At 46.0% G+C, this 23,493-nt stretch overlaps 1 protein-coding gene across 1 annotated transcript in view; it reads right to left on the bottom strand.

The window, feature by feature from the left end:
- LOC145337677 (tau-tubulin kinase 1-like) overlaps positions 1-23,493 on the bottom strand; it is a 145,552-nt gene that overhangs the window by 71,561 nt on the left and 50,498 nt on the right. Inside the window, exon 8 of the mRNA XM_080182501.1 lies at positions 12,098-12,223. Within this exon, the coding sequence (XP_080038627.1) occupies positions 12,098-12,223 (126 nt within the window). The remainder of the gene's footprint in view (positions 1-12,097; positions 12,224-23,493) is intronic.

Here is a 23,493-nt window from a genome sequence, read left to right as displayed (position 1 = left end):
TTAAAAATATTTAGCGAGGCAGCCTCCACCACTTCAACGGGCAGAGAATTCCAGAGATTCACCACCCTTTGAGTGAAGAAGTTCCTCCTCAACTCCGTTCTAAACCGCCCCCCCTTTATCTTGAGGCTGTGCCCCCTAGTCCTGCTATCCTTTCTGAGCGGGAAGAGTCTCTCCACCTCTATCCTATCCATCCCATTCATCATCTTATACGTCTCAATGAGATCTCCCCTCATTCTTCTAAACTCTAACGAGTACAAGCCTAATTTATTCAGCCTCTCCTCATAGCTCAACCCCCTCAACTCCAGCATCAGCCTAGTAAACCTCCTCTGCACTCCCTCCAAGGCCAAAATATCCTTGCGTAAGTACGGCACCCAAAACTGCACACAGTACTCCAGCTGCGGCCTCACCAATGCCCTATACAGCTGCAGCAAGACCTCCCTACTTTTATATTCAATCCCCCTCGCGATGAAGGCCAGCATCCCATTCGCCTTCCTGACCACCTGCTGCACCTGCAAGCTGGGTTTTTGCGACTCATGCACAAGGACCCCGAGGTCCCTCTGCACCGTCGCCCGCTGCAGTTTTTCTCCACGTAAGTAATAATCCTTCCTACCATTATTCCTACCAAAGTGGACCACCTCGCACTTGCCAACATTAAATTCCATTTGCCATTTCTTGACCCATTCGCCCAGCCTATCTAGATCCTTCTGCAGACTCTCCACACCCTCCGCACAATTTGCCTTTCCACCAATTTTGGTGTCATCAACAAATTTCGACACCCTACACTCGGTTCCCTCCTCCAGATCATCTATACAAATGGTAAATAGCTGAGGCCTCAGCACCGACCCCTGGGGCACTCTACTAGTCACCATCTGCCAATCCGAATAGCACCCATTGACCCCCACTCTCTGCCTCCTATTTGACAACCAGTCCTCTATCCACGCTAACACCCTACCCCCAACTCCATGCCCCCTGACCTTCTGCAATAACCTCTTGTGAGGTACCTTGTCAAACGCCTTCTGAAAATCAAGAAAGACCACATCCACCGGCTCTCCTCTATCCACTGCCCTAGACACATCCTCATAGAACTCCAGTAAATTTGTCAGACACGACTTCCCTTTAATGAAACCGTGCTGCGTCTGCTCTATCAAGCAGTTCCCCTCAAGATGCCTCGCTATTTCCTCCTTGATGACGGATTCTAACATTTTACCTACAACAGACGTTAAACTAACAGGCCTATAATTCCCCGCCTATAATTCCTGGCAGCCTTCTTAAACAACGGCGTAACATTAGCCGTTTTCCAATCTTCCGGCACTTCCCCGGAATCCAGCGACGTCTGGAAAGTAACCACCAAGGCATCCACTATCACCTCCGCCATTTCTTTCAGGACCCTCGGATGCATTCCATCCGGTCCTGGGGACTTGTCTCTGACAAATGGTTGTATCAAGGAATTCTCAGCCTGATTGGATAGAGGGGAACCAGTAGATGTGTTGTATTTGGACTTTCAGAAGGTGTTTTACAGGTACCTCACAAAAGGTTAAGTTATAACAGCCATACAGAGGTAGTATATTGGAGTGAATAAAGAACTGGCTAATGGACAGGGAACAGTGAGTGGGGTTAAGGGGTTCCTTTTCAGGTTGGAGGTCTGTAACCAGTGGGGCTCCACACAGGGCTCAGTGCTAGGACAACAACTCTTTACAATATATATTAGTGACTTGGAGAAAAGCAAATGTACTGTAGCCACATTTACAGACAACTCAAAAATAGGTGGGAAGGTAAGCTGCGAGATGGATACAAGCAGTTTACAGAGAGATATTAATAGCTTAAGTGAGCAAAAAGGTGGCAAATAGAATATAATGTGAAAAAACGTGAGGTTTTTCATTTTGGAAGGGAGAAGAGTATTACTTAAATGGAGAAAAGCTACATAAAAGGGACTTGGGGGTGCTTGTGCACAAAACACAAAGCTACCATGCAAGTACAGTGGCAAAGGCGGCGAATGGAATTTTTTTTAGAACAAAGAAAATTCCAGCACAGGAACAGGCCCTTCGGCCCCTCCAAGCCTGCACTGACCATGCTGCCTGACTGAACTAAAACCCCCTACCATTCCAGGAATCATATCCCTCTGTTCCCATCCTTTTCTTGTACTTATCCAGATGCCATTAAAAGTCACTACTGTATCTGCTTCCACTCCCTCCCCCGGCAGCAAGTTCCAGGCACCCACCACCCTCTGTGTAAAAAATCTGCCTCGTACATCTCCTTTAAACCTTGCCCCTCGCACCTTAAACCTGTGCCCGAGTAATTGACTCTTCCACCCTGGGAAAAAGCTTCTGACTATCCACTCTGTCCATGCCTCTCATAATCTTGTAGACTTCTATCAGGTCTCCCCTCAACCTCCGTCGCTCCAGTGGGAACAAACCAAGTTTCTCCAACCTCTCCTCAGAGCTAATGCCCTCCATAACAGGGGCAACATCCTGGTAAATCTTTTCTGTCCCCTCTCCAAAGCCTCCACATCCTTCTGGTAGTGTGGTGACCAGAATTAAACACTATATTCCAACTGCAGTCTAACTAAGGTTCTATAAAGCTGCAACCTGACTTGCCAATTTTTAAACTCAATACCCCGGCTGATGAAGGCAAGCCTGCCGTATGCCTTCTCGACTACCTTCTCCACCTGCATTGCCACTTTCAGTGACCTGTGTACCTGTACACCCAGATCCCTCTGCCTATCAATACTCTTCAGGGTTCTGCCATTTACTGTATACGAACATATGTTCTTATGTATATTTCCTATCTGTATTAGACCTTCCAAAATGCATTACCTCACATTTGTCTGGATTAAACTCCATCTTCCATCTCTCTGCCCAAGTCTCCAACTGATCTATATCCTGCTGTATCCTCTGATGGTCCTCATCACTATCCACAAATCCACCAACCTTTGTGTCTTCCACAAACTTACTAATCAAACCAGTTACATTTTCCTCCAAATCATTTATATATATTGTAAACAGCAAAGGTCCCAGCACTGATCCCTGAGGAACACCACTTGTCACAGCCCTCCATTCAGAAACACACCCTTCCACTGCTACCCTCTGTCTCCTTTGACCGAGCCAATTCTGTATCCACCTTGCCAGCTCACCTCTGATCCCGTGCAACTTCACCTTCTGCACCAGTCTGCCATGAACATAGAACACTACAGCACAAACAGGCCCTTCGGCCCACAAGTTGCACCGATCACATCAACACCTATCTATAACCCCCAATCCCATAAAACCCCATATACTCATCCAGAAGTCTTTTAAAAGACCCCAGCGAGTTTGCCTCCACCACCACTGACGGCAGCCGATTCCACTCACTCGCCACCTTCTGAGTGAAAAACTTACCCCTAACATCATTTCTGTACTTTCCTCCCCGCACCTTAAATCTGTGTCCTTGTCAAAGACCTTACTGAAGTCCATGTAGACAACATCCACTGCCCTACCCTCATCAATCATCTTTGTCACTTCCTCAAAAAACATGATCAAGTTCATGAGACACGACCTCCCCTTCACAAAACCATGTTGCCTCTCACTAATACATTCACTTATTTCCAAGTGGGAATAAATACTGTCTTGAAGCATCTTCTCCAATAATTTCCCTACCACTGATGTAAGGCTCACCGGCCTGTAATTCCCTGGATTTTTCTTGCTACCCTTCTTAAACAAAGGAACAACATTGGCTTTTCTCCAGTCCTCTGAGACCTCCCCTGTAGCCAGTGAGGATACACGGATTTCTCTCAAGGCCCCAGCAATTCCCTCCCTTGCCTCTCTCAGTATTTTGGGCTATATCCCATCAGGCCCTGGGGACTCGTCTACTTTAATGTTTCTCAAGAACCCCAATGTCTCCTCCTTTTGGATCTCAACAAGACTCAAACTATCTACACATCCTTTCCCAGACTCATCATCCACCAAGTCCTTCTCTTTGATGAACATTGACACAAAGTATTCATTTAATATCTCACCCATTTCCTCTGGCTCCACACACAGATTTCCTCCCTTATCCTTGAGTGGACCAACCCTCTCCCTGGCTACCCTCTTGCTCTTTATAAATGTATAAAAAGCCTTGGGATTTTCCTTAATCCTGCTGGCCAATGCTTTTTCATGACCCCTTTTAGCCCTTCTTACTCCTTGCTTAAGTTTCTTTCTCCTTTTCTTGTAAGAATGCATAACAGAATAGATGAATTGTCAGCATAGATAGAAATAAATATGTGATAACTATTAAAAAAAAAGGTTTCATTCATATGGTGGTGAGCCTGTGGAATTCTCTGCGGCAGGAAGCAGTGGAGGCCAAATCACAATGCATTCAAAAGGAAGTAGATCGATTTCTTGACTCTAAAGGTACCAAGGGGAATGGACAGGGCACGGGATTGTGTGGGGATATCTGCATGGCAGATGTAGTATAATGTGGATAAATGTGAGGTTATCCAGTTTGGGAGCAATAGTAGGAAGACAGATTATTACTGGAATGGGTGTAAATTGAGGGAGGTGGATACTCAGCGGACCTTGGAATCCTTGTGCAGTCATTGGAAGTAAACATGCAGGTACAGCAGGCAGTAAAGAAGGCAAGGGGTATTTTGGCCTTCATAGTGAGAGGATTCAAGTACAGTGATAGGGATGTTTTGCTGCAGTTGTACAGGACGTTGGTGAGGCCACACCTGGAGTATTGTGTACAGTTTTGGTCTCCTTATCTGAGGAAGGATGTTCCTTGCTATAGAGGGAGTACAGCGAAGGTTTACCAGGCTGATTCCTGGGATGGCAGGTCTGTCACGAGTCATAGAGGCTTAGAACATGGAAACAGGCCCATGCTGCCCTTTTATTTAAGCCATTAAGCAAGTCTTTCTATACATATGAGGAGAGACTAAGTCAGTTAGGATTATGTTCACTGGAGTTTAGAAGAGTGAGAGGGGATCTGATAGAAACTTAGAAAATTCCAACAGGGTTAGACAGGGTAGATTCAGAAAGAATGTTCCTGATGGTGGGGGAGTCCAGAACTAGGGGACAGAGTTTGAGGATTTTGGGACGGAGCAGAGAAGGAATTTTTTTGTAGTGGTGTGTCTGCAAGGCTTAGAATTCGTGAATACCATCTTTTTAAATGTGGCACCCCACAGCTTAAGGAAGTGCAGTCAGAGGGAGAACAGGTGAGCACTAAAGAGAGATGTGTTAAGGTACAAGGGAATATGGTACAACTGGATGCCATTTATTGTAACGCAGAGAGTCTTATGGTTAATAAGAACATAAGAAATAGCAGCAGGAGTAGGCCATCTAGCCCTTCGAGCCTGCCCCGCCATTCAATAAGATCATGGTTGATCTGAAGTGGCTCAGTTCCACTTTCCCGCTTTCTCCCCATAACCCTTAATCCCCTTGCCTACCAAAAACCTATCTACCGTGACTTAAATATATTTAGCGAGGTAGCCTCTACCTCTTCAACGGGCAGAGAATTCCAGAGATTCACCACCCTTTGAGTGAAGAAGTTCCTCCTCAACTCCGTTCACAATAAAGTGGATGAACTTGCAGCGTGGACCAGTACCTGGGACTTCGATGTTGTGGCCATTTCAGAGACATGGATAGAGCAGGGGCAGGAATGGTTGTTGCAGGTCCCGGGGTTCAAATGTTTTAGTCGGAGTACAGAAGGAGGTGGGGGGGGGGAGGGGTAGCTTTATTGGTCAGGGATTGTATCACAGTGTCAGAGAGGAAGTTTGATGAGGACTTGTCTGTTGAGGTAGTATGGGCGGAGATTAGAAATAGGAGAGGAGAGGTCACCCTGTTGGGAGTCTTTTATAGACCTCCTAAAAGTTCTAGAGAGGTTGAGGAAAGGATTGCGGAGACGATCCTGGTTAGGAGTGAAAGTAATAGGGTAATTGTTATGGGGGATTTTAACTTTACTAATATTGATTGGAATTGTTATAGCTGTAGCTCGTTAGAGGGGTCAGTTTTTGTACAAAGCGTGCAGGAAGGTTTTTTGACTCAGTATGTAGATAGGCCAACTAGAGGTGAGGCTATATTGGATTTGGTGCTGGGAAATGAGCCAGACCAGGTGTTAGACTTGGAAGTTGGGGTGCATTTTGGTGATAGTGACCACAATTCGGTTACGTTCACCTTAGTGATGGAAAGGGATAGGAATGAACCTCGGGCTAGTGGTTTTAGCTGGGGGAAGGGCAAATGGGATGCTGGCCTTCATAGCGAGGGGGATTGAATATAAAAGTAGGGAGGTCTTGCTGCAGCTGTATAGGGCATTGGTGAGGCCGCAGCTGGAGTACTGTGTGCAGTTTTGGGCGCCGCACCTGCGCAAGGATATTTTGGCCCTGGAGGGAGTGCAGAGGAGGTTTACTAGGCTGATACCGGAGTTGAGGGGATTGAGCTATGAGGAGAGGCTGAATAAACTAGGCTTGTACTCGTTAGAGTTTAGAAGAATGAGGGGAGATCTCATTGAGACGTATAAGATGATGAATGGGATGGATAGGATAGAGGTGGAGAGACTCTTCCCGCTCAAAAAAGACAGTAGGACTAGGGGGCACAGCCTCAAGGTAAAGGGGAGGCGGTTTAGAACGGAGTTGAGGAGGAACTTCTTCACTCCAAGGGTGGTGAATCTCTGGAATTCTCTGCCCGTTGAAGTGGTGGAGGCTGCCTCGCTAAATATTTTTAAGAAGCGGGTTGATGGGTTCTTGATAAGAGAGGGGATTAAGGGTTATGGGGAGAGGGCGGGAAAGTGGAACTGAGCCACAACAGATCAGCCATGATCTTACTGAATGGCGGGGCAGGCTCGAAGGGCTAGATGGCCTACTCCTGCTCCTATTTCTTATGTTCTTAATTAGGAAGCATAGGTTGGACTAGGAGATTACAAGGACTGGGAACGTCTGAAATGTGGAGTTTTTTCAAGGAGCAGCTACTGCGAGTCCGTGATAGGTATGTCCCTGTCAGGCAAGGAGGAATTGGTAGGGCTAGGGAACCGTGGTGCACCAAAAAAGTTTTCTTGTTGGTTAAGAGGAAAAAGGAGGCTTATGTTCGGATAAGACGTGAGGGCTCGGGTAGTGCACTAGAAAACTTTAGATCGGCTAGGAGGGAGTTGAAGAGTGAGCTAAGAAGGGCTAAAAGAGGACATGAGAAGACTTTGGCTGATAGGGTTAAGGAGAATCCTAAGGCGTTCTATAGGTATGTTAAGAACAGAAGGTTGGTTAGGGCAAGATTAGGGCCAGTTATAGACAGCAGAGGGAAGTTATGTGTGGAACCGGAGGAGATTGGAGAGGCATTGAACCAATATTTCTCTTCGGTGTTCACACAAGGGGACATGGATATAGCTGAGGAGGACACTGGATTGCAGGGGAGTAGAATTGACAGTGTTGCAGTTGATAAGGAGGATGTGCTAGATATTCTGGAGGGTCTGAAAATAGATAAGTCCCCTGGTCCGGATGGGATTTACCCCAGGATTCTCTGGGAGGCAAAAGAAGTGATTGCAGAGCCTCTGGCTCTGATCTTCAGGTCGTCGTTGGCCTCTGGTATAGTACCGGAAGATTGGAGGTTAGCGAATGTTGTCCCATTGTTTAAGAAGGGGAACAGAGACTTCCCCGGGAATTATAGACTGGTGATTCTCACTTCTGTTGTGGGCAAGGTTTTAGAAAAAATTATTCGGGATAGGATTTATAGTTATTTGGAGAGTAAAGAATTGATTGGAGATAGTCAGCATGGTTTTGTGGCGGGTAGGTCGTGCCTTACTAACCTTATTGAGTTTTTTGAGAAAGTGACCAAAGAGGTGGATGGGGGTAAGGCAGTGGACGTGGTGTATATGGATTTTAGTAAGGCGTTTGATAAGGTTCACCATGGTAGGCTTCTGCACAAAATGCAGATGTATGGGATTGGGGGTGATCTAGGGAATTGGATCAGGAATTGGCTAGCGGATAGGAGACAGAGGGTGGTGGTTGATGGTAAATATTCATCATGGAGTTCAGTTTCGAGTGGTGTGCCTCAGGGATCTGTTTTGGGGCCACTGCTGTTTGTAATTTTTATTAATGATCTGGATGAGGGTATAGTTGGGTGGATTAGTAAGTTTGCTGATGACACCAAAGTCGGAGGTGTGGTAGATAGTGATGAAGGGTGTCATAGTTTGCAGGAAGACTTAGACAGGTTGCAGAGCTGGGCCGAGAGGTGGCGGATGGAGTTTAATGCGGAGAAATGTGAGGTAATTCACTTTGGTAGGAATAACAGATGTGTCGAGTATAGGGCTAACGGGAGGACTTTGAATAGTGTGGATGAACAGAGGGATCTAGGTGTATGTGTACATAGATCCCTGAAAGTTGGGAATCAAGTAGATAAGGTTGTTAAGAAGGCATACGGTGTCTTGGCGTTTATTGGTAGGGGGATTGAATTTAGGAGTCGCAGCGTCATGTTGCAACTGTACACAACTCTGGTGCGGCCGCACTTGGAGTACTGTGTGCAGTTCTGGTCCCCACATTATAGGAAGGATGTGGAGGCTTTGGAGAGGGTGCAGAGAAGGTTTACCAGGATGTTGCCTGGTATGGAGGGGAGGTCCTATGAGGAGAGGCTGAGGGATTTGGGGTTGTTTTCGCTGGAAAGAAGGCGGCTAAGAGGGGATCTTATTGAAACATATAAGATGATAAGAGGTTTAGATAGGGTGGATAGTGATAGCCTTTTTCCTCTGATGGAGAAATCTAGCACGAGGGGGCATGGCTTTAAATTAAGGGGTGGTAGTTATAGGACGGATGTCAGGGGTAGGTTCTTTACCCAGAGGGTGGTGAGGGATTGGAATGCCCTGCCTGCTGCAGTTGTAAATGCGCCTAGTTTGGGGGCGTTTAAGAGATCCGTGGATAGGTTTATGGACGAGAAGGGATTGGTTTAGGTTAGTGGGTCATTGTTTTGTAACTGGTCGGCGCAACATCGTGGGCCGAAGGGCCTGTTCTGCGCTGTAATGTTCTATGTTCTAAACTACACCCCCCCTTATCTTGAGGCTGCACCCTCTAGTCCTACTGACCTTTGAGTGGGAAGAATCTCTCTACCTCTACCCTATCCATCCCTTTCATTATTTTATACATCTCTATAAGATCCCCCCTCATTCTTCTAAACTCCAACGAGTACAGACCCAGTCTATTTAGTCTCTCTTCATAGTCCAACCCCCTCATCTCCGGTATCAGCCTAGTGAACCTCCTCTGCACTCCCTCCAAGGCCAAAATATCCTTGCGCAAGTGCGGCAACCAAAACTGCACACAGTACTCCAGCTGCGGCCTCACCAGTACCCTGTACAGTCGCAGCAAGACCTCTCTGCTTTTATAGAACATAGAACACTACAGCACAAACAGGCCCTTCGGCCCACGAGTTGCGCCGATCACATCAACACCTACCAACCTACAGACCTATCTATAACCCTCAATCTCATTAAACCCCATATACTCATCCAGAAGTCTTTTAAAAGACCCCAGCGAGTTCGCCTCCACCACCACTGACGGCAGCCGATTCCATTCACTCACCACCCTCTGAGTGAAAAACTTACCCCTAACATCACTTCTGAACCTCCCTCCCTGCACCTTAAATCTGTGTCCTCTCTTAGTAACCATTTCAACCCGGGGAAATAGCCTCTGAGATTCCACCCTATCTATTCCTCTCAACATTTTGTAAACTTCTATCAGGTCACCTCTCAACTTCGTCTCTCCAGGGAAAAGAGTCCCAGCTCCCTCAACCTAACTTCATAAGGCATGCCTCCCAGTCCAGGCAACATCCTTGTAAATCTCCTCTGTACCCTCTCAATAGCTTCTACATCTTTCCTATAGTGAGGCGACCAGAACTGCACACAATACTCTAAATGAGGCCTGACAAGGGTCTTATAAAGTTGCAGCATTAACTCCCGACTCCTAAACTCAATCCCTCGATTAATGAAGGCCAGTACACCATACGCCTTCTTGACCACCTCCTCCACCTGCGAGGCCGATTTAAGAGTCCTGTGGACCCGGACCCCAAGATCCTTCTGCTCTTCAACACTACTCAGACTTCTGCCCTTGATAGTGTACTCGTTCATCCCGTTGGTTCTGCCAAAATGGACGACTACACATTTATCCGCGTTGAAGTCCATCTGCCACTTCTCCGCCCAGTCCTGCATCCTATCTATGTCCTGCTGCAACTTTTGCCATCCTTCCAGACCATCCACAACACCACCGACCTTAGTGTCATCAGCGAACTTACTTACCCATCCCTCCACTTCCTCATCCAGGTCATTTATGAAAATGACAAACAAAAAGGGTCCCAGAACAGATCCTTGAGGCACTCCGCTGGTGACTGATATTCTATCCTCCTCGCTATAAAGGCCAGCATCCCATTCACCTTCTTGATCACCTGCTGCACCTGCAGACTGGGTTTTTGCGACTCGTGCACAAGGGCTCTCTGCATCGTAGCATGCTGCAGCTTTTCGCCCTTTAAATAGTGGTCCCTCCTACTATTATTCCTGCCAAAGTGGATAACCTCACACTTGCTAACATTATACTTCATCTGCCAGGTCCTCGCCCACTCACTCTGCCTATCCAGATCCCTCTGCAGGCTTTCCATACCCTCCGCACAATTTGCTTTTCCACTCATCTTCGTGTCATCAGCAAATTTTGACACCCTACACTCAGTCCCCGCCTCCAGATCATCTATGTAAATGGTAAATAGCTGAGGCCCCAGCACCGATCCCTGCGGCACTCTACTAGTCACCAACCGCCAATCAGAATAGCACCCATTGATACCAACTCTCTGCCTCCTATTAGACAACCAATCCTCTATCCACGCTAACACCTTACCCCCAACTCCATGCCCCCTAACCTTCTGAAGCAACCTTTTGTGCGGCACCTTATCAAACGCCTTCTGAAAATCGAGAAATACCACATCCACCGGTTCCCCTCTGTCTACCGTACTAGTCACATCTTCATAGAATTCCAATAAATTCGTCAAACACGACTTCCCCTTAACGAATCCCTGCTGCGTCTGCTCTATCAAACAATGAGTTAAGGTTGATGAAGTGAGGGTGTTGATGAACACATGGGAATATAATATTATTGCTGGTTGAGGGAAGGGCAGGACTGTCAGCTCAATGTTCCAGGGTCTAGAATCATCAGGTGAGATGGGATGGGTTGTAAAAGAGGGGGTGGTGTCGCAATGTTGACCAAGGAGTTGATTACTGCAGTGAGGAGAGAGAATATCTCAGCAAGCTCCCCAATTGAGGCCATATGGGTGGAACTGAGAAACAACAAATGGGCAGTTACATTGCTGGGAGTGTATAAACCCCCAACCAGTCAGGGAGAGACAGGATGGCAGATATAGAGGCAAATCTCAGAGAAGTGTAAAAACAACAGGGTAATAATACTAGGGAATTTCAACTTCCTCAGTATTAATTGGGATAGGCAAAGTGTGGAAGACCAAGAGGGGGCAGAATTCTTGAAGTACACCCTGGAGAGTATTTTAACCCAGCACGGACAAAATCCCACAGGACAGAGAGGCAGGCGCTATGGGGAAACGGAGCCTGGGGCTGGTGCTGGAGCTTTTTGGTGAAGTTTACAGTAGTTATGGAAAAGGGAGAAGGCTGATTTTAATAGGATAAGACAGGACCTGATCAAAGTGGACTGGGAGCAGCTGCTCCCCCCCCTTGCCCTTCCCTCCCATTTCCATCCCCCCACCACCCTCTCCTTCAACCCTTTCCCATTCTTCCTTTCACCATAGGGGGCAGCACAGCAGTTAGCCAGGGACCCAGTCAAATCCAGCTTGGGTCTCTGTCTGTGTGGATGCTGCACATTCTCTCTATGTCTGTGTAGGTTTCCTCCAAATGCTCCGGTTTCCTCCCAAAGATGGGTTGCTTGGCCATGTTAAATTGACCCGAGTGTCCGGGGATTAGCAGGGTAAATGTTACAGGAATAGGGCCTGGGTGGGATTGTGGTAGGCACAGACTTGATGGGCCAAATGGCCTCCTTCTGTACTGTAGGGATTCTATGATTCTCAATCCTCCCCTCCCTCCCTCTCATACTGCGCACATCCACCCCCCACCCTCAATAGGAAGAGAGGCACAGTGTGGGGCACAGGAGGCTGATGCTATATACCTGGTAATCTGGTTTGGTAAAATAATCCAGAGTGGAAACATGATCGAGGAAACTCTGGAATTCTGAGGGCATATGTTTCAGCAGCATCCGGTGATCATACTTTTCCTTAATGAGTCCAACCTGTTCCTGCAATTAGAGTAAAAGACATCAGCGTACATCAAGAGACAGACATAGAAACGCAGAATGAGACTCTAATATACTTCAGTGACTGCACGATTGTTTTAAGAGTTGGTCACATGGTTTAATAGCGATGTCATTAGGGTGTTGCACAGGCTCCTGTTGTATCAGTTTCACTCTGTACAGGCAGCAGCAGCTAGAATAAGCCTACTGTGTGGCACTTTGAATCCACATGTACAAACTACATCTTGTCTCATTCTTTAAAACCCACAACCACTAACATTGTTCCGATGTTACAGGGAAAAAATTGGTGACCAGTCGGGATTTTGTTTCATCGAGAAAAGGTCTTAAGGAGGAGGAAAAACATTGCCAATCCTCACATTGTAGATTGTAGTGTCAGTGAAGGAGGTAAAGTAAGAAAAAGGAAAAATATTGCGTTTCGTGCTGGAAAAAGAATCAGGTAGAATCCTCTGAAGTGCAGGGTCTGAGCACCTGTTGCTTTGTGCAGGAGAGCGGGAAACTCAGGACACTGTTGAAAAAGGGTGGAAGATCCTGAATAGAGGAGGAGATTCCAGGCCATATCTGGCATATTTGAAAGAAAGGAATGTTTTGCTGTACAGCTGAGGTCAGTTAACAAAAAAAACACCAAGACAATAGTCTTCTGGGTGAAAAGGGCAATACTGTAAAAAATCTACGTACTGAGCAATCGAGGGTGGCTTGTGTCTGGAACAGAAATGGCAACTCAGATAGGATCCATAGGGCTTTTCAATGAAGAAAATGAACAGTGACATTTCTGTGCAGAGTGATTTCAGTCCTTTGTACAAGAGAATAAAATTACAAACCAATTGCTCGTATCAGCTTTTCTCAGTACAACAGGAAGTAAAACCTGTCATTTCTTCCGAAGGTCGGTACATCCAACAAATCCTGGAAACAAAAATTGTGATGACTTGACGAAGATCCTTGAAGGGCCACTCTCCAAAGCCACTGATCATCATGGAACACTCCAGGTTCCACTGGAGGAATCAAATGGAAGGAGAAAGCATTGTTCAGTTTGTGGCAACCTTAAAAAGGCTGGTATGACATTGTGAGTTTGGTTAGAAGATACTCAACAAGATCGTCTAGTTTGTGGTCTTCAAAATGAGGCTATCCAAAGATGATTGCTTACTGGACAGGCTCTGACTTTGAAGACAACAGTAGAAATCGCAGCGTCAATGGAACCAGCTGCTAAAGAGGCTTCACACTTTGCTGTAGCAATGAAGAGCTACAGTGGGAACTGCCCATAAGGAGCCAAAACAGCAACAAGCATGTCCCAGATGTGTGAAAATGGGCCAGTGAATGCTGGAGCAAGGACAATCAGTGCAAGAATTGTGGCAAAATAGGTTACCTTACAAAAGCTTTTTGGGTTCAATCACTTCCCCGAGAAGAATATTCAGAAGAATGACTAAAAATCTGTGACCTTCAAGAAAAACAATGAGATGCGTTCCACAAAACGGACTTACAACATGCATGATAAGAATATGACTGTGAACAGGAGATTGTCCAGAAAGATGAAGATCTCCTTAAGTGCACATCCTATTAGGTTGGAGGTTGATACAGATGCTGCTGTATCTAAAACCCCTGAGACTACACACCAGCAAAAGCTCAAACATCTTCCTTTCAAACCAGCTGATGTGATTTTAAGGCGTCGGTGACTGCCATGATGTGCAGTTGCCGCCGCTGGACTGGACTGGGCACAGCAAGAAGTCTCACAACACCAGATTAAAATCCAACAGGTTTACTTGGTAACACGAGCTTTCAGAGAGCTGCTCCTTCATCAGGTGAGTGGAGAGTTAAGTTCACAAACAGGTCATATATAAACACAGACTCAATTTACAAGACAGCAGTTGGAATGCAAGCAGAGACAGGGTTAAGCACAAGAAGTCTTAAAGTGCATCAAGGTAGATAAATCCCTGGGATCCGATAAGTGTATCCCAGGACACTGTGGGAGGCTAGGAAGGAAATTGCAATCCCTAGCAGAGATATTTGGATCATTGATAGCCAGATGAGATGACTGAAGATTGGACGGTGGCAAATGTTGTGCCTTTGTTTAAAAAGGACTGCAGGGAAAAGCCTGGGAACTACAGGCCAGTGAGCCTCACATCTGTGGTGGATAAATTGTTGGAAGGTATTTTGAGAGACAGGATCTACAGGCATTTAGAGATGCAATGACTGATTAGGGACAGTCAACATGGCTTGATGAGTAGAAAATCATGTCTCACAAATTGAGTTTTTTGAAGGTAGATGAGGGCAGTGCAGTTGATGTTGTCTACATGGACTTTAGCAAGGCCTTTGACAAGGTACCGCATGGTAGGTTGTTGCATAAAGTTAAATCTCACGGGATCCAGGGTGAGGTATCTAAATGGATACAAAATTGGCTTCTGTAGGGTGGTTGTGGAGGGTTGTTTTTCAAACTGGAGGCCTGTGACCAGCGGTGTGCCTCAGGGATCAGTGCTGGGTCCACTGTTATTCGTCATTTATATTAATGATTTGGATGAGAATATAGGGGGCATGGTTAGTAAGTTTGCAGATGATACCAAAATTGGTGGCATAGTGGACAGTGAAGAAAGTTATCTCAGCAAGGACATCCGTTCTCAGGTAAGGAGACCAAAACTGTACACAATACTCCAGATGTGGCCTCACTAACGCCCTGTACAATTGCAGTAAAACATCCCTTTCTCTATACTCAAATCCTCTCGCACCACATACCATTTGCCTTCTTTACTGCCTGCTGTACCTGCGCGCTTACTCTCAGCGACTGATACACGAGGACACCAAGGTCACATTGAGTATCCACCTCTCTCAATTTACACCCATTCCAGTAATAGTCTGTCTTCCTATTATTGCTCCCAAGGTGGATAACCTCACATTTATAAGAACATAAGAAATAGGAGCAGGAGTAGGCCATCTAGCCCTTCGAGCCTGCCCCGCCATTCAATAAGATCATGGCTGATCTATCGTGGCTCAGTTCCACATTCCCGCCCTCTCCCCATAACCCTTAATCCCCTCTACTGCATCTGCCATGCAGATACCCACACACTCAACCTGTCCAAATCACACTGAAACATCTCTGCATCCTCCTCACAGCTCACCCTCCCACCCAACTTTGTATCATCTGTAAATTTGGAGATAATACATTCAGTTCCCTCTTCCAATTCATTAATATATAATGTGAACAGTTGGGGTCTGAGCACAGATCCCTGCGGAACCCCACTAGTCACTGACTGCCAATCAGAAAAAGACCCATTTATACCAACTCTTTGCTTCCTATCAGCTAACCAGCTTTCAGGAGACTAAAGAAATTCGACATGTCAGCTACAACTCTCACCAACTTTTACTGATGCACCATAGAAAGCATTCTGTCTGGTTGTATCACAGCTTGGTATGGTACCAGCTCTGCCTAAGACCGCAAGAAATGATAAAGGGTGGTGAATGTAGCCCAGTCCATCACACAAACCAGCCTCCCATCCATTGACTCTGTCTACACTTCCCGCTGCCTCGAGAAAGCAGCCAGCATAATTAAGGACCCCACGCACACCAGACATTGTCCCCTCCACCTTCTTCCATCAAGAAAAAGATACAAAAGATCTGAAATCGCGTACCAACCGACTCAAAAAACAGCTTCTTCCTGGCTGCCATCAGTGTGGGAGCCATGCCAAGCTGTGATACCTCCAGAAAGAATGTTTTCTATGGTGCATCTGTAAAAGTTAGTGAGAGTTGTTGCTGACATGTGAAATTTATTTAATGTCACAAGGAGGGTTACATTAACAATGCAGGATACTGTTAAAGACAAAGAGCAGAGATATAACTTGGCCAAAAAAACAGCAAACCTGAGAACTGAGGGGAATTTAAAACAGTGAAAAGTCTGACAACACCAGGTTTTAGTCCAACCGATTTATTTGATAGTAAACTCACAAGCTTTCGAGGGGACTCCCTCTTCGTCAGGTGAATGGAGAGTTCTGGCCTCGAACAGAGCATATAAAGCACAGGCAGTTTAGAGATTACTGATTAGAATGCGAATCTTTACACCTAACCTGCTGTTCAAGTCCTAAAGTGGCCGACAATGTGTGTGGAAGGAGCACTGATCACAGGTTAAAGAGATGTGTATTAGAACATAGAACACTACAGCGCAGAACAGGCCCTTCGGCCCACGATGTTGCGCCGACCAATTAAAAAGCAATGACTCTCTAACCTAAACCAATCCCTTTCCATCCATAAACCTATCCACGGATCTCTTAAACGCCCCCAAACTAGGCACATTTACAACTGCAGCAGGCAGGGCATTCCAATCCCTCACCACCCTCTGGGTAAAGAACCTACCTCTGACATCCGTCCTATAACTACCACCCCTTAATTTAAAGCCATGCCCCCTCATGCTAGCTTTCTCCATCCGAGGAAAAAGGCTATCACTATCCACCCTATCTAAACCTCTAATCATCTTATATGTTTCAATAAGGTCCCCTCTTAGCCGCCTTCTTTCTAACGAAAACAACCTCAAATACCTCAGTCTCTCTTCATAGGACCTCCCCTCCATACCAGGCAACATCCTGGTAAACCTCCTCTGCACCCTCTCCAATGCCTCCACATCCTTCCTATAATGTGGGGACCAGAACTGCACACAATACTCCAAGTGCGGCCGCACCAGAGTTTTGTACAGTTGCAACATGACGCTGCGGCTCCTAAATTCAATCCCCCTACCAATAAACGCCAAAACACCGTATGCCTTCTTAACAACCTTATCTACTTGATTCCCAACTTTCAGGGATCTATGTACACATACACCTAGATCCCTCTGTTCATCAACACTATTCAGAGTCCTACCGTTAGCCCTATACTCGACACATCTGTTATTCCGGCCAAAGTGAATTACCTCTCACTTTTCCGCATTAAACTCCATCCGCCACCTCTCGGCCCAGCTCTGCAACTTGTCCAAGTCTCTCTGTAAACTATGACACCCCTCCTCACTATCTACCACACCTCCGACTTTGGTGTCATCAGCAAATTTACTAATCCACCCAACTATACCCTCATCCAGATCATTTATAAAAATTACAAACAGCAGTGGCCCCAAAACAGATCCCTGAGGCACACCACTTGTAACTGAACTCCATGATGAATACTTACCATCAACCACCACCCTCTGTCTCCTATCTGCTAGCCAATTCCTGATCCAATTAACTAAATCACCCTCAATCCCATACATCTGCATTTTCTGCAGAAGCCTTCCATGGTGAACCTTATCAAACGCCTTACTAAAGTCCATATATACCACGTCAACTGCCACCTCTTTGGTCACTTTCTCAAAAAACTCAATAAGGTTAGTAAGGCACGACCTACCCTCCACAAAACCGTGCTGACTATCTCCAATCAATTCATTACTCTCTAAATAACTATAAATCCTATCCCTAATAATTTTTTCTAAAACCTTGCCCACAACAGAAGTAAGACTCACCGGTCTATAATTCCCGGGGAAGTCTCTGTTCCCCTTCTTAAACAATGGGACAATATTCGCTATCCTCCAATCTTCTGGCACTATACCTGTGACCAACGACGACCTGAAGATCAGAGCCAGAGGCTCTGCAATCGCCTCTCTTGCCTCCCAGAGAATCCTAGGGTAAATCCCGTCCGGCCCAGGGGACTTATCTATTTTCAAACCCTCAAGAATATCTAGCACATCCTCCTTATCAACTGCAATACTATCCAGTTTACAACCCTGTAACCCAGTGTTCTCCACAGCTACATTTATGTCTCCCTGCGTGAACACCGAAGAGAAATATTGGTTCAATGCCTCTCCAATCTCTTCCGGTTCCACACATAACTTCCCATTGCTATCTCTAACTGGCCCTAATCTTGCCCTAACCAATCTTCTGTTCTTAACATATCTATAGAACGCCTTAGGATTCTCCTTAATCCTATCAGCCAAAGTCTTCTCATGTCCTCTTTTAGCCCTTCTTAACTCACTCTTTAACTCCCTCCTAGCCAATCTAAAGCTTTCCAGTGCACTACCTGAGCCCTCAAGTCTCATCCTGACATAAGCCTCCTTTTTCCTTTTAACCAGTGAATCAACTTTTTTAGTGCACCATGGTTCCCTAGATCGACCATTTCCTCCTTGCCTGACAGGGACATACATATCAAGGACTCGCAGTAGCTGCTCCTTGAAAAAACTCCACATTTCGGACGTTCCGAGACCCTGTAGTCTCCTAGTCCAACCTATGCTTCCTAATTCTCTCCTAATAGCCTCATAATTACCCTTCCCCCAGCTAAAACTACTGACCCGAGGTTCACGCCTATCCCTTTCCATCACTAAGGTGAACGTAACCGAATTGTGGTCAAGATTCATGTCGCACTATCTGTAACCCCCGTGACTTGCCTGGGTTTGCAAAACCTCACTCACTGTGCTGTCTGGAGACAATACACATCTCTTTAACCTGTGATTAGTGCTCCTTCCACACACATTGTCGGCCACTTTAGGACTTGAACAGCAGGTTAGGTGTAAAGATTCGCATTCTAATCAGTAATCTCTAAACTGTCTGTGCTTTATATGCTCTGTCCAAGGCCAGAACTCTCCATTCACCTGACGAAGAGGGAGTCCCCTCGAAAGCTTGTGAGTTTACTATCAAATAAATCGGTTGGACTAAAACCTGGTGTTGTCAGACTTTTTACTGTGTTTACCTCAGTCCAACGCCAGCACATCCACATCATGGAAATTTAAAATCCAGCAGAGGAGGACAGAGGGATTAATTCAGAAAAGGAAAATAGAATGAGAGCAAGCTTGCAGAGAACAGAAAAACTGACTGCAAAAACCTCTATAGATATGTGAAGAGAAAAAGACTGGTAAAGATAAGTGTTGGTCCCTTACAGACAGACTTAGGTGAATCCATAATGGGCCAAGAGCTGGCAGAGCAGCTGAACAGATACTCTGGGTCTGTCTTCACAGAGAACACAAATAACATTCCAGAAATACTCAGGGACACAGGGATTAGCATGAAGGAGAACTGAAGGAAATCTTTATTAATCAGGAAATTGGGGAAATTGCTGGGATTAAATCCCAACCCCAGGCCTGACGCTCTGCATCCCAGAATACTCAAGGAAGTGGCCCTAGAAAAGGGGATGTATCGGGATCACTTTCCAGCATTCCGTAGATTCTGGAAGAGTTCCAGTGGACTGGAGGACAGTTAATGTAACCCCACTTTTTAAAAAAGGAGGGAAAGAAAACCGGGAATTCTAGGCCGGTTAGCCTGATATCGGTGATGGGGAAAATGCTGGAGTTAATTATTAAGGATGTAATAACTGAGTATTTGGAAAGCTGTGACAGGATCGGTCCAAGTCAGAACGGATTCCCTCAAGGGAAATCGTGCTTGACAAATCTTCTGGAATTCTTTGAGGATGTGACCTGTAGAGTGGATGTTGTGTATCTGGATTTTAAGAGACTTTTGACAAGGTCCCACACAAGAGATTGGTGAGCAGAATGAAAGCTGATGGTATTGGGGGTAATGTATTGATGTGGATAGAGAACTGGTTTACAGACAGGAAGCAGAGAGTGGGAAGAAACGGGTCCTTTTCAGGCAGTGTTAGTGGGATATCGCAGGGTTCAGTGCTGGGACCCCCGCTATTCACAATATACATTAATGATTTGGACAAAGGAACTGAATATAACATCTCCAAATTTGCAGACGACACTAAGCTGGGTGTGCTGTGAGGAGGATGCTAAGAAAATATAGAAAATAGGGGCAGTAGTAAGCCAGTCGGTACTTCAAGCCTGCATCACCATTCAACTGGCTGATCCGCACTCCCTGTATCCCACTCCCGCTTTCTCTCCATATCCCAATTCTGGTCACCACATTACCAGAAGGATGTGGAGGCTCTGGAGGGAGTACAGGAAAGATTTACCAGGATGTTGCCTGTTATGGAGGATATTAGCTCTGAGGAGAGATTGAATAAACTGGGATTGTTCTCCCTGGGAAGATCGAGGCAGAAGGGAAAAGATACAAAACTCTGAGAACATATACCTTGTTCCCGATTTCGGGCAGCATACACCTTGTTCCCGATTTGGGGCAGCATATACCTTGTTCCCGATTTGGGGCAGCATATGCCTTGTTCCCGATTTGGGGCAGCATATACCTTGTTCCCGATTTGGGGCAGCATATGCCTTGTTCCCGATTTGGGGCATAAGAACATAAGAAATAGGAGCAGGAGTAGGCCATCTAGCCCTTCGAGCCTGCCCCGCCATTCAATAAGATCATGGCTGATCTGTTGTGGCTCAGTTCCACTTTCCCGCCCTCTCCCCATAACCCTTAATCCCCTCTCTCATCAAGAACCCATCAACCCGCTTCTTAAAAATATTTAGCGAGGCAGCCTCCACCACTTCAACGGGCAGAGAATTCCAGAGATTCACCACCCTTTGAGTGAAGAAGTTCCTCCTCAACTCCGTTCTAAACCGCCTCCCCTTTATCTTGAGGCTGTGCCCCCTAGTCCTACTGTCTTTTTTGAGCGGGAAGAGTCTCTCCACCTCTATCCTATCCATCCCATTCATCATCTTATACGTCTCAATGAGATCTCCCCTCATTCTTCTAAACTCTAACGAGTACAAGCATAGTTTATTCAGCCTCTCCTCATAGCTCAATCCCCTCAACTCCGGTATCAGCCTAGTAAACCTCCTCTGCACTCCCTCCAGGACAGCATATACCTTGTTCCCGATTTGGGGCAGCATATACCTTGTTCCCGATTTGGGGCAGCATACACCTTGTTCCCGATTTGGGGCAGCATACACCTTGTTCCCAATCTGTGTACCTCATTATGTTATAGATCTCTATAAGATCACCCCTCTGCCTTCTATGCTCCAGAGAAAAAAGTCTCAGAGTATTCAGCCTCTCTTTATAACTCAAACCATCAAGGTCTGGAAGCATCCTAGTAAATCTTTTCTGCACTCTTTCTAGTTTAATAATATCCTTTCTATAAAAGCGTGACCAGAATTGCACACTGTATTCCAAGTGTGGCCTCACCAATGTCTTGTACAACTTTAACTCCTGTATTCAATGTTCTGACCAATGAAACCAAGCATGCTGAATGCCTTCTTCACCACTGTCCACCTGTGACTCCACGTTCAAGGAGCTATGAACCTGTACCCCTAGATCTCTTTGTTCTGTAACTCTCCCCAGTGCCCTACCATTAACCGAGTAAGTCCTGCCCTGGTTCAATCCACCAAAATGCATTACCTCGCATTTCTCTAAATTAAACTCCATCTGCCATTCGTCAGCCCACTGGCCCAATTGATCAAGATCCCATTGCAATTGGAGATAACTTTCTTCACTGTCCACTATGCCACCAATCTTGGTGTTATCTGCAAACTTACTAACCATGCTTCGTATATTCTCATAATCATTAAAAAAAGACAAATATGAATATGTTTAAGACATGGGTAGATAGATTTCTGATCGATAAGGGAATTAAGGGTTATGGGGAGCAGGCGGGTAACTGGAACAGGACTCCGTACATCAAGACGTATTGCAGGACTATAACTATAGGCAGGTGAGCTTGATGTCCATGGTAGGGAAGTTGTTGGAGAGGATTCTCAGATAGGATGTATGCGCATTTAGAACTGAACAATCTCATTAGTGACAGAGAGCATGGTTTTGTAAGAGGGAGGCCGTGCCTTACAAATTTGGTTTTTTGAGGTGGTGACAAAAACGGTTGATGAAGGAAGGGCCATGGATGTTGTCCATATGGATTTCAGTAAGGCGTTTGACAAAGTCCCTCATGGCAGGTTGGTTAAGAAGGTTAAATCTCATGGGATACAAGGAGAGGTGGCTAAATGGGTAGAGAACTGGCTTGGTCACAGGAGACAGTGTGTAGCAATGGAGGGGTCTTTTTCCGGCTGGAGGTCTGTGACCAGTGGTGTTCCGCAGGGCTCTGTACTGGGACCTCTGCTGTTTGTGATATATATAAATGATTTGGAAGAAGGTGTAACTGGTGTGATCAGTAAGTTTGTGGATGACACAAAGATTGCTGGACTTGCGGATAGCGATGAACATTGTCGGACAATACAGCAGGATATAGATAGGCTGGAAAATTGGGCAGAGAAATGGCTGATGGAATTTAATCCAGATAAATGTGAGATGATGCATTTTGGAAGAACTAATGTAGGGGGGAGCTATACAATAAATGGCAGGGCCGTCAAGAGTATAGATACACAGAGGGACCTGGGTGTGCAAGTTCACAAGTCCTTGAAGGTGGCAGTGAAGAAGGTGTATGGCATGCTTACCTTTATAGGACAGGGTATAGAGTATAAAAGCTGGAGTTTGCTGTATAGAATGCCGGTTAGGCCACATTTGGAATACTGCGTCCAGTTCTGGTTGCTACACTACCAGAAGGACGTGGAGGCTTTGTAGAGAGTACAGAGAAGGTTTACCAGGATGTTGCCTGGTATGGAGGGTCTTAGCTATGAGGAGAGATTGGGTAAACTGGGGTTGTTCTCCCTGGAAAGACGGAGAATCAGGGGAGACCTAATAGAGGTGTATAAAATTATGAAGGGTATAGATAGGGTGAACAGTGGGAAGCTTTTTCCCAGGTCGGAGGTGACAAACACGAGGGGTCACGGGCTCAAGGTGAGAGGGACGAGGTATAACTCCGATATCAGAGAGACGTTTTTTTTACACAGAGGGTGGTGGGGGCCTGGAATGCACTGCTAAGTAGTGTGGTGGAGGCAGACACGCTGGCATCGTTTAAGACTTACCTGGACACTCAGATGAGCAGACTGGGAATGGAGGGATACAAACGAATGGTCTAGTTGGACCAATGAGCGGCGCAGGCTTGGAGGGCCGAAGGGCCTGTTTCCTGTGCTGTACTGTTCTTTGTTCTTTGTTTTGTATCTGCTTCCGCTGCCTCCTCCGGCAGCGAGTTCCAGGCACGCACCACTCTGTAAAAAATCTGCCTTGTACATCTTCTTTCAACCTCGCCTCTTAAACCTGTGCCCCCTAGTAATTGACTCTTCCACTCTGGGAAAAGGCTTCTGACTATCCACTCTGTCCATGTCTCATAATCTTGTAGACTTCTATCAGGTCTCCCCTCAACCTCCGTCGTTCCAGTGGGAACAAACCAAGTTTCTCCAACCTCTCCTCATAGCTAATGCCCTCCATACCAGGCAACATCCTGGTAAATCTTTTCTGTACCCTCTCCAAAGCCTCCACATCCTTCTGGTAGTGTGGCAACCAGAATTGAACACTATATTCCAAGTGCGGCCTAAC

Source organism: Carcharhinus amblyrhynchos, unplaced genomic scaffold (genome assembly GCF_965287045.1).
Source record: "Carcharhinus amblyrhynchos unplaced genomic scaffold, sCarAmb.v2.hapA scaffold_58, whole genome shotgun sequence".
NCBI lineage: Eukaryota > Metazoa > Chordata > Chondrichthyes > Carcharhiniformes > Carcharhinidae > Carcharhinus > Carcharhinus amblyrhynchos.
This window is presented reverse-complemented; position numbering and strand designations above follow the sequence as displayed.